The sequence below is a fragment of the Wolffia australiana genome, chromosome 13 (assembly GCF_029677425.1).
Source record: "Wolffia australiana isolate 7733 chromosome 13, ASM2967742v1".
Classification (NCBI taxonomy): domain Eukaryota; kingdom Viridiplantae; phylum Streptophyta; class Magnoliopsida; order Alismatales; family Araceae; genus Wolffia; species Wolffia australiana.
The window spans coordinates 9,333,111-9,349,618 of record NC_135847.1 but is presented as its reverse complement, the minus strand read 5'-3'; the positions used below and the strand labels follow the sequence as shown (position 1 = coordinate 9,349,618).

At 38.6% G+C, this 16,508-nt stretch overlaps 2 protein-coding genes and 1 long non-coding RNA gene across 6 annotated transcripts in view; 2 read left to right on the top strand and 1 right to left on the bottom strand.

Moving 5' to 3' along the window:
• Positions 1 to 9,687, top strand: part of BGAL9 (beta galactosidase 9) — a 31,120-nt gene extending 21,433 nt beyond the window's left edge. For both annotated transcript variants that reach the window (XM_078585458.1, XM_078585457.1), the window contains exons 11-19: positions 2,349 to 2,543; positions 3,552 to 3,778; positions 5,254 to 5,366; positions 5,548 to 5,645; positions 6,487 to 6,597; positions 6,784 to 6,894; positions 7,823 to 8,031; positions 8,689 to 9,037; positions 9,206 to 9,687. In XM_078585458.1, the coding sequence (XP_078441584.1) occupies positions 2,349 to 2,543; positions 3,552 to 3,778; positions 5,254 to 5,366; positions 5,548 to 5,645; positions 6,487 to 6,597; positions 6,784 to 6,894; positions 7,823 to 8,031; positions 8,689 to 9,037; positions 9,206 to 9,340 (1,548 nt within the window). In that variant the 3' untranslated portion in view covers positions 9,341 to 9,687. The remainder of the gene's footprint in view (positions 1 to 2,348; positions 2,544 to 3,551; positions 3,779 to 5,253; positions 5,367 to 5,547; positions 5,646 to 6,486; positions 6,598 to 6,783; positions 6,895 to 7,822; positions 8,032 to 8,688; positions 9,038 to 9,205) is intronic.
• Positions 9,688 to 11,469: 1,782 nt separating this feature from the next.
• LOC144711449 (uncharacterized) lies at positions 11,470 to 15,761 on the bottom strand. Of its 3 annotated transcripts, none has more exons than XM_078585459.1 (5): positions 15,561 to 15,761; positions 15,431 to 15,462; positions 13,551 to 13,871; positions 12,559 to 12,717; positions 11,470 to 11,655 (listed from the first exon to the last, which is right to left on the bottom strand). In XM_078585459.1, the coding sequence occupies exons 1-5, from the start codon at positions 15,667 to 15,669 to the stop codon at positions 11,575 to 11,577; spliced, it is 702 nt and encodes a 233-aa protein (XP_078441585.1). In that variant the 5' UTR covers positions 15,670 to 15,761; the 3' UTR covers positions 11,470 to 11,574. The 3 variants fall into 3 exon arrangements, with proteins under 3 accessions (XP_078441585.1, XP_078441586.1, XP_078441587.1); XM_078585460.1 differs by having other exon boundaries at positions 11,470 to 11,650; positions 15,561 to 15,759; XM_078585461.1 differs by lacking the exon at positions 15,431 to 15,462 and having other exon boundaries at positions 15,561 to 15,759.
• On the top strand, positions 11,644 to 13,850 carry LOC144711450 (uncharacterized). Its single transcript, XR_013583547.1, has 2 exons — positions 11,644 to 11,711; positions 13,507 to 13,850. It is a non-coding gene; the product is annotated as an uncharacterized LOC144711450 (long non-coding RNA).
• Positions 15,762 to 16,508: the final 747 nt, after the last annotated feature.

Sequence of the window (16,508 nt, the reverse complement as noted above, 5' to 3'; positions counted from 1 at the left end):
GGTGAAAATGGTTACATTTTGATGAATATTCTTATAACACTGGTTTGCATTCTTCTATTCAGATGACCCGTTCCATGGTGGTAGATGGCAGGGTCCTTCATTATGGATCTCCGCCATTGGGGCGACCCCTCGCCCACCCCCCCCCCTGGCAGACTCCCTGCCGCGGGGTGCGGCCAGTGACCCCCCGACAACCAATCCCAACCTAGCATTAGTGTGCAGACCAGTTCGCTTGGGGGGACTAGGAGTTCTTAAATTGCAAGATCTCAACCTAGCATTACTGGCCAAGTGGGTGTACAGACTTATGAGACAGGATACATCGATGGCTACACTATTTTTGAAAGACATGTACGGCTCGAGTTTGAACTGGGAAGTTCGTGGATATCCAGTCCGAGCAGCCTCTGCATTCTGGCAAGGGTTGAGGTATGTGTTTCCTCAAGTCCGGGATTTCTTCGAAGCCAAGCTAGGAGATGGCATGTCATTCCGGTTTTGGCTAGACGCATGGCTTCCACTGGGCACATTGAAGACAAAATTCCCACGCTTGTATGCTCTTGCAAGGACCCCCGATGCCACAGTGAGCGAGTGTTGGGATGGCACATGAACCCCATGCCTAGGCGACACCTTATCTGACCAAAGACTGGAAGACTATACAAGGTTGCTGCAAACACTAAGCCACCTACGCCTGCGAGGAGGGACACAAGACGGGTGGAAGTGGATAGGCGAATCCTTTTCTGTTCGAGCTGCTTATGCGAAACTTAGCCGCAGACAGGCAGGGGAGGAACCGAGGATCCTTTACGCGTGTCGCACCATATGGAGACAAAAGTTTCCCCTTAAGGTGAAAATATTCTGCTGGCTGCTCCTCCGACAAAGAATAGTGACGAAGGTTTTTCGGAGGAAATGGCTCCCAGAAGCTTCGGCATTGTGTGCTATGTACAAACGGTGATGAGGATTGTGCTCACCTCTTTTTTTATTGTTCCTTTGCCCGAACGGTATAAACCTGTGAGCCACTCAAGGGGGTGGATATCTCATCAGAGGTGGCGTTTTGGGAGTCAATACAAAATGGAGCACCTAAGGGGCGAGCGGGACAGGTTCGGCCCTTCGCAGTGCTATGGGCACTATGGCTGAACAGGAACGAAGTCATCTTCAACGAACGGGAAGCATCGACAGGTGAGGTGATACAAGCAGCTGCAGGTTTTACCGTTGCATGGTGTAAAATCCCAAGGTCAAGGCCTGGGCCGGCCTTTTAGGCCCTTCATGTACTTATCGCTCATATTTTTATCTCACTGGGAAGGTCACCGACTTTGTGTGATCTCCCCTATCCTTATTTCAAAAAAAAAATTATGGATCTCCGCCATTTCCCATTGACTCGCAAATCCTGAATAATTTACTGGCTGCTCAATCAAAGATAAAACGAAAAATATGTGAACATAGAAAACATATGAATTCAGAAGAGGGGTAGAGTGTGTACTTAGTTTACGCCCTTTAGAATGAAATAAATAGCAAAAATAATCAATGAGAAACTATCACCCAGATATTTTGGGCCTTTTCAGATTTTACAAAAAAGTGGTATCAGTAGCCTACAGGCTGGATTGGAGTGAGTGATGCTCTCTCCATCCAGTTTTCCATATTTCTCTGCAAAGCTATTAGTTAGGATGTGCGATCTCAAGTACTTCCCCTGCCTTTCGCGGGCAGTATGGAATGACTATTATACAAATCTGAGGTTGTAGCTGCCCTTAAGAGAAATGGAATGTTGATATTTTTATCGAACGGATGGTCTTCTCAAAGAAGATGCTTTCTGGGGCCGCAAACAACCATACACACTCAACTCCCTGATCTTTATCTTGGGGGCTTGGTGATAATGGATGAGAGGGAAAAGATATGGTCCCGAATAGAGTATAATAAAAAAATAAAAAATGTGGTTGGGAAATAAGAGGCGTTTACTAGGTAGTAAGCATCATGGGGCCACCTGATCCAGGGGTTGCTGACATGGCCACCATCTCCTGGTGCTGACAAAGAGTGGACAATAAATAAGGAACCTGCAAATAAGAAAGGATACCTTAGATAAAGGCACCCGGGCAATTGGAGTTCTTTGAGAGAGGGAGATCGCGCATTTTTTATGTTTTTTCTATGTTTTAGACAATGAACTAATCGGCAATTGTTTTTAAAACTAGTGAAATTTCTGGTTTGAGGAATTTGTGGTTTTTTAGATAATTTGATTTATAAGTGCTAAAAAGAGAAGCTTTTTCTTTCATATTTATTTTCATTCAAATGCCTTTGGGGCTAATAAAATCAAAATTTTCCTTTCTGGACATTTTACTGTTACAACATTTACTATCAATGGATGTGTGCAGGTACATATATATTCTACCAAGCATATTGATCTTAATTCAAGTAATTTGGATGCAACCAAATGCTCTGCATTCCTCGCTAATATTGATGAGCATAAGACAGCGAATGTAAAATTTTTGGGACGGAATTATCTTTTAGCACCATGGTCAGTTAGTATACTGCCAGATTGTAAGCATGTCGTGTACAACACAGCTAAGGTAAAGCCAGAGAAAAATTCTCCTCTTTGTAGGACGCACATAGGTCAACTTAGAAATCTATGTGATTTTATGTTGTTTAATGTGACATTTAATGCGTTAGTATTTACCTAATCGTTGAATATCAGTAAATTTTACCTTTTTCCAAGAAGTATGATGAATCTGGAAGACATGCTCACTTCTCTCCATTCTAATAATATTTTATTTCTCTTAAATAACTGAAAATGGACGGAAGTCTTTGCAAAATTACTTGGTAGATGTAGCACCTGCTGTCATCTCCAAACATCAGAATATTTTTGTTTCCTAAAGGCATCAACGAATTTCAGTATTATACAACTAAGAAAATTGCATGTTTGAGTAGTTTTTTGGAAAGGTTATCCTTTCAATGCGTTAATAAAAAATTTCAAAGTAATATGTAGGAATTGACGAATCTTTTCAATGTTCTTTTAAAGTACTATGTTGGAATTTGATACGAAAGTCGCCCCTTATACAGGTATTTCAGTCCAATTAATAAGATCATGCATTAATATTGAGTGGAATAGAGGGGAACGAGAGAGGGAAATGACAGTAGATGATATGCACAAGAATGGTCTTCGTGGAGTAGGATGTAACAAGAAGGGTTAACTTTGCTTCAGAACAATTATTGAGGAAAGTCTTCATGTCATTCGCATCTCATGACAGAATAGTTACAAGGTTCTTTGAAATTTTCAGAATCTGTGTTATTGTCCCAATGGATCATCATGGAAAAGTTGTAGGCATTCGTTTGCCAAGGGAGAAAAACATCACCTATTATGGGTTACTTCTTAAACCAAGTATCAGTTTTAGTCCCTCCACATTTTCCAAGAGCCATCCAAGATTGTTTCTAAATGATCTGATACCAGGGCATAGTTGAAAACCATGTGTGTCGGTCCATATTGTGTTTCAGAAAATATTTTTTAATTAATTTTGTGGAATTTTATTATTTGCTGAAACCACTTTGAGACTAATACATCCTCTATAATCTGATTGCAGATTTCATCTCAAGTTTCAATAAGAGAAAATAAAGATCCTCTACGTTACCTTCGCACAGTGCTGTCTAGGGACACTATCCAAAATGAAAATTCCTATATGTCAGAGAATTGGACGTATTTCAAAGAACCAATTTGTCGATGGCAGGACAGCAGTTTTACTGCTGAAGGTATATTGGAGCACCTAAATGTGACAAAAGATATCTCGGATTATCTCTGGTATGTTACAAGGTATACTCCTAGCTCACATGTGAGGTCCCTGATTTATTTTGATATTTTATATGTGAAGATTCCTGGATTGGTTCCAGGGCTTCATCTGTTCCAGGAATGCCATCCTGGTACTGAATATGTGCCACCACGAGTATTTTATTTCATTGGTTCCAAGATTTTAATATATTCCATTAGAAAACTAGCATTTTTGTGGGGTGAGAGTAAGGTATTGTTCTTTTAGTATTTAATGGATTATTATTTGGTAAATAAATATATCTACAATGTGATGATCACTGTATGGATAAGGGTTTGGCAAAAGTCGTCTGTCACGTCGTCTATCATGTCACGGGAAGCATGATGGGAGATGAAGATGTGATGAATCGGCGTGATGACATTGATGGAATGGATTATGAGTGGTTTGGGGGGGTGACGTGCCGGGATGTCACATCCCAATGACGTTGGTGACAATTCTTTTAAGAAAATATATAGATCTCTCTCTCTCATTCTCTTTCACTCACTCTTCCCGCCCCTCCCTCCTCAGACTTCTCTTCACATAATCACAAGCAGCGGCAGCAGTTCTGCTTGCAGTGGCGGCAACGCAAGTTTGGCAGCAGAGAGAGAGAGTGAGTGAGAGACTGAGAGAAAGACAAAACAGAGAGAGAGAGAGAGACTGGGGGGAGCGATAAACTGAGAGTGGAGAGAGAACAATAGACAGAGAAAGAGCGAGACATTTAGAGAGAGAAAGTGAGAGACTGAGAGAAAGAGCGAGACTCTGAGAGAGAGTGAGCGACTCAGAGAAAGAGCGAGACTCTGAGAAAGAGTAAGAGACTCAGAGAAAGAGACTCCAAGAGAGAGTGAGAGACAGAAAGAGAGAGATAGGAAAAGAGAAAGACTGAGAGAGAGAGAGAGAGATAAGACTGAGAGGGAGCAAAAGATGGTGGCAGTAGGAAGGGCAGGTCTAGCAGGAAGGACAAGGGGGCAGGTTGCACATGAGAGAGAGAGTGCAAGTATTAGGAAATGTTTTCTGTCGCTCTATTTCAAAAGGCCCAAGTTAAAGATTAGAAAATGATTCTTTATTTGTTAAAATGCCATTTTGTGACGGTCAATAATGCCATCTGGATAATGTGTTGATGACATGACGTAACTTATTAAGACTAATTATTTTTTAAATCAAGGACATTTGATGGTACAGAATACATGATGATCTACCCATCTCACTCCGTCCCACCACCAATCATCATCGATCACATCCATCCTGTCGAAGATGTGAAGAATCCTTCTAAGGAGTTATTCCAAGATGACATGGGATAAAGAATGTTTTCATCTTTATCTTTGAAAAGCTTGGTTTGTCTGATTTTGTTGAACCATTATTCTAGACAAAGAGAGGGTTTCTTTGTCTGGAATACAGAATTATAAGAAATTAATTTTACGGAGTTCATTTTCATGAGGTAGTGCCATATTTAATATCTTAACTTTTCAAATATGAATACATTCAGAGTCAATCTGTCAGAGGACACTTCTTTGTTGGACGTGAAGCAAGATCTTACTACGCTTGTGGTTGGTAAAGTTCGGGATGTGGTTAGAGTATTCGTAAATGGGAATCTTTCAGGTATTCGCCTAAAATGTGGTTTTAGAGATTCAAACAAAATATTCTCTTGTTTTTTATCACAACCTTCATCTCTGGGGATTTCTTAAATATGGGTTACTGAATATGCATGCATGAATTACCTATCATTCTAACTCTTTCTGTAATATTTTTACATAGTATTTGTTTTCTTTTTCAAACATAGGCAGTACAGTTGGCCATTGGGTTCACATGGAACAACCAATTCATTTATCTCAGGGGTCGAATGAAATTGCTTTAGTATCTGCAACTGTAGGTTTGCAGGTATGTGCACCACGAACAACCAATTTCTCCAAAAATATCCGTGTTCCCTGATGTAACCTATAATTTCATCCTATCATTTGCCATCTGAGTAAATCTGAAGTAGATTCAAGTGTTAGATTTGATAGTCTCATTGTTCAGGCAGGCAACAAGACAACACCCCTAAACAAGAAGATGTTTGTCATTCGATCATCTACTGTCATCTGACATTGAGATATTCACCACCATCGCCCTTTTTTGCATTGTTTTTCTTCAAAAGCTTAAAACTATTGGCATGATGTAATATTTATCCTCTCATTAGTTGCAAATCTTTTCTTAATCCTTCAACTTTTGCCACCGTCGTCCTCCACTGTTAGGGCTTTTCTTGACTGCTCGGCAAGGATGTCCGTGGGGTCACCTCAGCTTTTTCTTAGACAGTGCCTTATCACTTATTAATGAGTGTAGGACCTTCTAGGAGAAAGGAGGGGAGAAAGATGAAAGAAAAAATGAAAGAGAGACAGAGATGAAGAGAGGTCAGAACAGAAAAGAGCCACGCTCAATTCGGAAGTCAAACAATCAACGACATGGAAACCAAACTCAAATTGGAAGAAGGTTTGTTGCCCCTTCTACAGGGATAACTACCCTTGAGTAAATGTACAATGATACCCTTCAAGGACAGCAAAATGAGTTATAAATGTGAAAGAGTGCAACCTAGAGAGCTATGTATGATGATTGAAAAGGCATCAAATGAATTGTTGCAAAATCATCTTGAGTAGCCTTATATCCAACAAACCCCACACGATGCATTTTACTTTGAGAATTCCAAGTTATTTCTGATTCAATATGTCTCTCATCCACCATTCAGAACTACGGTGCATTTCTTGAGAAAGATGGAGCTGGACTAAAGGGTGGAGTAAAGCTATCTGGCCTGAAAAATGGGGAAACAGATTTATCCAATTCAATTTGGGGATATAAGGTCTGTTTTAACATTCAGTTTTGTAAGTTGTGAGAATCATGTTTTCCCCGGTTGGGCTTGCTAGAGGATTTTTTTTAAAAAAAAAGAGTAGTCTCATCTCTCTTCCACTTTTGTTTCATTCTGGAGCTTCCTCGGTCGTTAGCTTTGAATAATATCTCAAACACTTCTTTTTTTCAATGGTTTCAGATTGGACTGACAGGGGAGTTAAAGAAAATTTATTCCCCAAATAATGACAATATTGTGGATTGGACAGATCTGAACGCTGACTACAACCAATCCACATTCATGTGGTACAGAGTAAGTTTCATAAGTGAGAAATACATTCTCATTTCATATATCAAACACATTAACATGCTCGTGCCCTAAAAATGTTATGATCATGAAGAATACTTTCCATCGAAGCTATCCTCTCCTTAAAAACAACCTCATTACAGTGAAGTTTCGTTTAAATAATTGCATCTCTCATCTTTAGAGGGCATAAAAAGAATGAATTATGGGTTGCTACTTCACTCAGCTGTTCCCTGCCTTCTGCCTCATTGTCCTCCCCTTCAGCCCTTTGCTACCCCCTCCACCTTGATCATCTCTCAGTCACCAGTTCGCAAGTCATTTCATCCGCAATAGATCCATTCCTCGTCACCAATCAATCTCTTGATATGATCCCAGAAATACATTCTCTTGATAAAATCTCTTGGAATTTTAGGCGCCGGTTTTAGGTTAGGTTGCTCCCTCTCTCTTTAAGTACCTGTACCCTTCCCCTTAGGAGGGCTGTTAAGAATAAAGATAAGATCACCGCTTGGCTCACTGTCTCTTCCCATTCAGTCTCAGGCCTTGTGGTTCTTTATCCTCTGCCTCTTACTATTGCCTGACCATATCTTCAGCCAGCTCCCCTTCCAATCTGATCCCAACCCCCCCGATCGGTTCTCCGAGCCATCAACGATCCCCGTTCCCGAGATCGTCAACCCTTCACCATGGCTTCTGATGGCTTTCCCCAGTTGATCCCTACCTCCTCCATTCCACCAATCCTTTTACCCCTTTCCCCGTACTAACCTAAATCAAGATTCATCTCTTCTCTCCTCTCTACTATGGTTCTCTATCCTCCACTCAGAAAAACCCCTCCTCAACTGGAACCTACGTCAAGGTTTCTGTCAAGAAGTAGCCTCTATTTACGATTTAGCTTTAAATTAATAAAATTTTAGTATGAAGTTGGATATTTCCATGTTGGCAGACCTTTTTTGAAGCCCCAGCAGGTAATGATCTAGTTGCACTTTACCTCGGAAGCATGGGAAAAGGGCAGGCTTGGGTTAATGGACTTGGTATCGGAAGATACTGGTCTCTGGTTGCCCCAAAAGAGGGATGCCCTAAAACCTGCAACTACCGTGGTGCATACAATGAGAACAAGTGTTTGACAAACTGTGGCAATCCCACCCAGGATTGGTGAGTTAATCTCTTAGAAGCCCAGAAAAAATGTTTCGATGCCTTCTTTTATGGATTTAATTTTGAAGTGACGCATCTTTTCCTTCAGGCTCAACCTACAATACCCGCAGAACTTACTACTCATTTAAGTTGATTTTCCTTATGTGTTAATATGATGAGATTCCTGCTACTTTCTGTAAAATGAAACTTGAAACTTCATAAACTTTAAAAATTTCACTGGTAAACTTATAAAGTTTAAACTCTTATACAAAGAGTTTATACTCTTATATTACCCTTGGAAGTTTGAACTCTTTGATGACTACTGGTTTTTGCAAAGTTTTAATCCGATGGGATTCCTCCAGTATTTACGCATTGAATCTGTACATCAAACTATTTTTCTTCATGTATATGGTCGCTGCTAATCATAAGATCTTTTTTGTAGAACATGTTCAGGATCGACAGTTAATATTTATAAGAAAATGGGGGAATTTTAACTCTTGTAGAAATCTATTTTTGTAAAGTTTCAATGCAATAGGATTTCTGTTAATTTTTATCAGATTGAATCCAAAGTAAGTTTTTTTTTTGTTCTTACAAATGTTCTTTAGAAAATGTTAAATTTTTTCATATTTTGTTTTCATGAAAAATAGAATAACACATTCACAAAAAATTATTTTTCAGGTACCATATTCCTAGGTCATGGCTGAAACCTTCTAATAATTTACTGGTTCTCTTTGAGGAAACTGGAGGAAACCCATTCAAGATAGAGCTCAAAATTCATGCCACTCACATAATCTGTGGAAGAGTGTCAGAAGATTGCTACCCCCCTCTTGGCATCTGGTCCGGCTTGGGTCTTATAACTGAAGATAACTCAATCGCAGATGTGGCACCAGAAGTACACTTGCAATGTGATCCCGGGCACCAAATCTCAGAGATTACGTTTGCGAGTTTTGGGAAGCCTAAAGGAAGCTGCCAGCACTTTTCTACCGGAAAATGCCATGCACAAACCTCTCTCTCAGTTGTTTCCGAGGTAACTAAAATTGTTATAAAAAATAAAATTTAGGATCATTTCTGGTAGATGACCATTCTAGGGTGATCTTCCCTCTTTTCTTCAAAAATAAAAATTAAGGATTATTTTTTTGCACATTCTCCATAATTACTTAGATCACTGCATTGACGACTAACGTTCTTACTTTAGGCTTGTCAAGGGAAAAATAGCTGCAAGATTCGTGTTTCGATAGATGCATTCGGGGATCCGTGCCACGGCGTTCTGAAAACTCTGGCTGTGGAGGCAAAATGCAGACCATCTTTTGCTGTGGACAGTTTGCGATAAGGGGCAGTCAGTTTGATTATTCAGTTCCAGGTATGAATTAAACTATATTCTGCCATGCAAACTTTACCATATATCTCGCTCTGTTAACTCCAGCGACCTCCACAACCGTGTCAGCTTGTATCTCTCTCTAGGGATGGGAAATTCCCTGTACGGCGTCAAACGAACACTATTCGTTGACGAACAAACAGGAAAAAAATTATGTTCATGTTCGTGTTCGTTCGCGAACTAACACGAACGAGAGGTATTTTCGACTCCTATATTTTCTGTGGAAAAATGATAACTGATGGATGTTGAATACTCAAAAGTGATGAATATTAAATCTGTATCACTAGGTATTTAAACTTGTACTTAAATGTTGAATACTAAAAGTGGTTTGAAGTAAAAGTGTCACTTTAAATTTGGTAGTCGAACTGAATATTATAATTAATTACAGGAATATGAATAATGTAGTAGAACTTTGGTTTCAGCAATCTATTTCATGGAAATAATCACTAGGTTTGAAGTATTTTTTAGATAGTGGAACATTTTTATCAGTAGGTATATTTCCTTGGCATTAGTCACTAGATGATTATTTCTTGGAAATAATTAATACGTGTGAAATCCCTAGATGATTTGTAGTTATCTTTCTTGGAAATAATCGCTAGATGGAAAAAATTAAAAATAGTATTTACGAAGTGTGTAGACATATAATAAATTATAAAGTCTAGAAGCATTATTCTATACTTAATGATTCAATCAGTACAAAGATTCATATAGTACAAACTATGAAACATGTATTAAGTGGATAAATTTTAAAGGACAGTGCAATCCCAAAAGTAAATAGATTGTTCTGTCAATAGGGTTTCACAAACACCAAAAAGCTATGTAGAGGTTACAAAGTGGATTACTCGATGAGCCATTTGTTGCCGCCCCTACGGGTAGTTGGGCAAGTTCTAGAGAGGCAACACGGCTGACATTATGTTGGACTCAGGCAACTATTGCAGGGTTGTGATGATCCTAAAACATACTATCACTCCATTGAGTGGTGTCTATTTCTCGTCCACGCCTTGCGGGGATGTGGGGCTCAAATGTGAAGTCAGGTTGAGTGATGGAAAGGATCTCTACAAGGATGGACTTGGTAATTACCCCAATTAGTGCGATTTTTGCTCTGGAGAATGGCTGTCTATCGCCTTTAGTGGCATCATTCATGGCTCTACATGTGATTTGGATGGCGGCTCGGGTATTCTATTGTGAGGACAACACTGTTCGGGAAACGGCGTCTTTGGTCTACGACATCAATATCTTCACGAAGGTGTTCATCATGGACGTGGAGCAATGATAAAATTGTTGTCACCGTCACACGTTTAGAGTTGCGAACAATATCTAACACTTCAAATAAAGCCTTTAAAATTTAAGCAAAATGCGCCACCATTGCCACTCATGTTCATCAATCACAAATCTTTTTCCATCGTGCTCTCCAGCTAAAGAAGAGTTATCTTGTACAACACTTTTCTCTTCTAATATGCTCCTGTAACATTTCATGTGTGGAGTTTCATGTAGTCTTCACAATAATACCAATTTTATGCTATTAGACATCTTTAATTGTGCACACTATTGGACATAGCTCCTCTAATGGAGAATGCCGGAGGGGGAACGCCGAAGAGGGAGAATGCCAGAGAGGGAGAACACCTGAGAAGGAGAACGTCGAGAGGGAGAATTCTAAGAGAGGGAGAGCGCCGAGAGGGAAAATGCCAGTGCGGGAGGATGCCAGGGAGGGAGAATGCCGGATAGGGAGAACGCCGGAGAGGGAGAACACCAGAGAGGGAGAACGCCGGATTCGTTCGTTCACATGTTTGCGAACGAACGAAACTTTTTTCCCATCTCTTTATCAAGGATTGAGACTAAAGACAACCCGAAAAAAACTCAACAACACAAAATTGGCGTTTTGCAAAAGATGCCCCCATAATAACAAAAATTCTTCTCAAAACATGCCGTGTGAGACATGGTCTTAGTTTCATGTCCCATCTTGTCACTATGATGCTGTCACAGAGGTTCTTTAATATGATGAATGAGTCTAATAAGCATACTCTTGTTTCGTGCGCTTTGTCTTGTGCAGGTGATTACATTCCTATGGGTTAGTTACAAAAGAATTAGGTATTAATGGCATAACAATAATAAGTCATTTCACGTATGAGTAATAGTTCTACGTCCAGAAAGTTTTGTGAATCAAAAGGATTAATAGATTTATGTTCAAGTCACACGCTACTTAAGTCTCCTTTTTCCCGATCGTCGGAGGAGTCATTTCCATAACCAGGGGATACATGCGCAACTCTGCACTTCCAAAAGGAAGAACAAATGAAACAGTAAAATAAGAGAAACCTCAGATAGGCAGGTATTTTTATGATAAATTTCTAGAACATAATAGTGCTCTCCATCACCGATGACGGTGATAAGTTGTCATCATTGGTGTCATTCGTCCTTGTCAGGATGATGATGATGATGAGAGATGATGGGTGATGATGACTGATGATGATGAGTGATGATGATTGATGATGATGATGATGAGTGCTGATGATTGATGATGAGTGATGATGATGATGATGAGTGATGATGAGTGATGATGATGATGATGATGATGATGATGAGTGATGATGATGATGAGTGATGATGAGTGATGATGAGTGATGATGTGTGATGAGTGATGATGATGATGATGATGATGAGTGATGATGAGACGTAATTGACAGTGCCTCTCATCATTGTCCGGGCGTTAACAGATACCCCAGATGACAAGAGACAATGACAGAATTGCCATTGTCATTTGTCTGTGGGAAGATAGCAATGACGATAATGAAATCAAAACAATCATGAACTTTCGTCCTCGCCAGGATGGCGATGACGAGAGATAATGAAAACAGAATCATCGTCAGTGTCATTGATTTTCGTCTAAGGGAAGACGACAATGTGACGATAACGAAACCATCAACATCACTCAAGCTGCAGACGATGACAATAACAATGATGGTATTTTGGATTACAATGATGATTTTCTAACCAAAATATTTCATTAGTATAACGAGGATCTGTATATATATACATATATATATATATATATATATTATACACACGTCAAGTAAACTGAGTCTGATCAGACAGTCTTATTTTTTTCTGAAGAACAACATTTATGAAAAAAAAAATTCTTCAACAAAGGTTGAGCGATTAACAAAAACAAAACTCACCGGTGTTTTGGTTTTGGGTGGGTTATCATTCTTCTCATAAGTAGCAAGAGGAAATGCCGACTTCTTTTCTTTACTCAAATCACTGAAGATGATCGAGTAGTTTTCGTTTACAGGCACTCCTTTTTGGTTCCATTCGCCAAAGACGGGTATTGTTGGAGCCTGTCAAATTAGGAACCAAAACAAAAGCCGAAAACATCCTTAGATTGATTAAACTGATTTTGGAGTAAATTTCTGGGTCCAAATAAACAGATAAAGATCATCGTCTTCTTTGAAACAGATGACTGGATCAATCTTATGGACAACCTCATGCGAAAGGACTAGGATTGGAGGTCGATGAAGAATGTTATCGTCATATCATCAACAGATGACAATAACGAAGATTTGGACAAATCTTCATCATCAACAGATGGATGACAGATCTTGGAAACCTGATGATAATGACAGGGACAAATCCAAAGCCCAAACATGGATGATGATGACGAACACAAATTCCAATCCCAAATATTGATGATGATCATGACTTCTTCGTCATCTTACCTCAGTTTGTAGCATCCGCAATGAAGGTGACATTGATAAATCATCATTGTCCATTGTTGACACTACGGAGTAGAGTTGGCTCTCGATGAAGAATTCGCCATACATATATCGGCGTGGAACCAATGATGATGATCATCATCTTCATCCTCATCGTCTATCCATCCTCATCATCATCATCATCATAAGAAATAAACCACATATTTCAAAAAAAAAAAACGAAATAAACCATGGCCTCACGTTCTTGATGAAGAATTCTCCATAAATATATCGGCATGGAACCAATGATGACGATCAGCATCTTCATCGTCATCATCCATCCATCCTCATCATCATCATCATCATCATCATCATCATCATAAGAAATAAACCATGGCCTCGCGTTCGTCTTTATAATCTTTTTTCACCTACCAGGTTTATGGATCCGTAAACGAGTCAATTTAAAGAATAGTCCTCACATGAGCTTTCTGACGAAGAGGAGACTTCCCAGGCGTCTGATGTGGGGATCCAACTGCGAAACCGTCTCCAGATGCCACGTGGCGTACTGGGATAGGGCTGACATCATTCCCAATGATTCTCTGCTTGGGGCTAAGCCTTGTGGGTTCTTCGGTGCATGTCACTGTTTTAGGGGACGAAGAATTCGAGAATGCCTCTTCAGTTTCCTCTCCTTGATTCTGATTGGCTTTTTCTCTCTTCTTCCCCTTAAGCTCAAAGTATAACGTGTAAGGGATGTTATTTTCCCAATGGCCAAATTTGGGTTCAAGATCACCGGTCTTTGCCTGGAGGAGAAAAAGATAAATAGATCTTTAATTGCATCCTCTGTGATTATACGTAGAAAAATTAACAGTCAAAGAACTTTATTCGACAGATCTTTATAATACTGAAATTATGGATATATGAATGAAAATATAAAGGATCAACTTTAAAGCATATTGTAATTTAAAAATCACATCAATATTTTATTCCATCGCTCATATTCTTTTAACTTTATTAGCTGCATTTTAGATGCCTTAAAGAAAAGGGGAACCCACATTTCTACAGCTATTCTGGGATTACTTTCATGATGATAGTAATTGCTAAAAAAAAACTATTCTGTGTCTTCCTTAGTCTTATCAGGTAGCACGCATGCTTCAATGTTCTGTATATATATATAGAGAGAGAGAGAGTAATATCAAAAGAAATTCAAAACATAATTCCTCAAATCTTTATAAGACTAAAAACTGAATTCGTGAAAAGTAATATAAAAAGTAACTTTACACGTTAATATGAATATTTTAATCCATCTTTCACATCCATTCGACTCTATTGCTCAAAATAAAATTGGAATCCACATTGTCTTAGCTCCTATGACATTATTTGCATGATGAAAATAGATGTAGATACATTAATTTCCAAAACATGCCTTCTATGCATGCTTCTGTAAGCCAAAAGTTGATTCCTCAAACTTTGAAAATAAGAATGAAACTCTAAATTAATTAACAAATCAACATCACAATTTTAATTCATCTTTCATATCCTTCAACTTTATTTGATGCTTAAGATATGGTGAACTTTTTATGGGTAACTAGAACAATTGAAGAATTTTTTCTGGAAATGAGTATAGCAGCTCTAATGCAAGTAGAATTGCTTCTTGGTCTTACCATTGTCACCATGAACAGCAATTTCTTTAAATTATGGATGAAAAAAATAAACACTTCAGGCTTTATCTTTTCAGACTCTTCATACAATAAGGATATTGTTTTGACTTCCTATTTCACATCACGACGAATGATTTGAATCAGAAAAACCAATTATATGAAAGAGTAGTTGCTCTGCTTCATTTCATATTCTCCACTTTTATTGATCAAAACTTGTGCATCGAGTCGGAGCTGGTGAGGACTATTTATGAAATTAAAGTCCCTGTATTTCTCTTCTCTTTCAAAAAAATAAAAGATAAAAAGACAGCGCAGATGAACTCACGCATAAACGATTTAATAGGCAGAATATAAAGTTTTACTATTACTTCTCTGTTCATATGCTAGTCGGACCAAGCATAAAAGTCGATATTAATGTCTTGAAGATGTTTGTAATTTTCATGATCAAACGCGTCAGGGAAAATAACCTTTTGATTAAGGATCAAATGCATTTACCGGCATCCTACCATCAGCATGCACAACTCCAAATAACGATAATAGTTAAAATTCCTCCCGGAAAGTTCGACAAAGTTTAACCACGCGTTGCGCAAATCAGAAAAGCAATTGATCCGCTGTATTTCGTCAAAAATCATCCACTTCATAGTAGGATCTCGTAAATCCGGCTTAAATATCCATCAATCGAAGCATAAAAACAAGAAACTCACCATCGGAAGCTGCCACAATGGCCAAGCTACCGCTGTACTTCGTCAAAAATCATCCATTCCAAGTAGGAGCTCATAAATCTGGCTTAAATAGTTAAATATCCACCAATCGAAGCACAATTAAGAAACTCACCGACATCGGAAGCTGCGACTAAGGCCAACGCAACCGATTTCTTCTTACGCCGAAGGATCGTTAAAAATTGTAGCTCAACTAGAGGATTGCGAGGCAAGTCAACTCTCATAATTGAAGAGGATGAGGAAGAAATTCAACTCGGAAGAAAATTCAAATTCTACCGGCCTGAATCGCTACCAATCGCCATTAACTCCAATACTACTACTAGTAGAAATCAGGTATAAATAGCCGCGAAATATTTCCGCTAAACCCCTAAAATAATTCAGTGTTGTTTTTCAACCCTTCCACTACCAGTAGAGGTGTTTGCCCAACCGACATTCGTACGTCGTCCCGTATTGGACAACCGAAATCTGATATCCGGGATATTGAAACCGGTATAGACCGATAAAAATAAACTATATTTCACATTCTACCTGTTAGTTTTAAGCGCATTGTATGGCTTTCGATTTATGATCAATGCCCATTAATATATAGTGTGCAATTTTTTTTTTCTTCCATATGGGATAACAGGATTCAAAGTTAATGTAAACTCTGAATCCCGTTATTCCACATGGAAGATATTAGAAAATTTTCTCTGTGTAAATTAAATGAGGCCGATAAATTATTTAATATTGAAATAATGTTTATAACTATTATCGCTATATTTTAAGAGCGTTATATATATAAATTATTTAATTAATGAGTACACCGTCCAATAAATAGAAACAAAAATTTCTATATCTTTCCATATGGGATAAAGGGATTCCGAGTTTAACAGAAAACCCGAATCCTTCTATCCCATATGGAAAAAATTAAAAATCCGCAACTGTATATAATAGTTGAGATGTATGACCAAATAGAAATTGCTTCTGGTTCACCCGTGCCCACGTTATCTATGCGAAATGCGGGATATCTAATAAAAAAATTATTTTTACTATAATTCGATGCGGATATCGGTTTTCGATATCC

Excerpts from the sequence above, each read along its gene's own strand:
- LOC144711449 (XM_078585459.1), bottom strand. The coding sequence starts at position 15,669 with ATGAGAGTTGACTTGCCTCGCAATCCTCTAGTTGAGCTACAATTTTTA. Across the intron at positions 15,463-15,560 it reads AGTCGCAGCTTCCGATGTCG|CGGTAGCTTGGCCATTGTGG; the intron begins GTGAGTTTCTTA and ends GACGAAGTACAG. Across the intron at positions 11,656-12,558 it reads CACCCAAAACCAAAACACCG|TGCAGAGTTGCGCATGTATC; the intron begins GTGAGTTTTGTT and ends TCCTTTTGGAAG.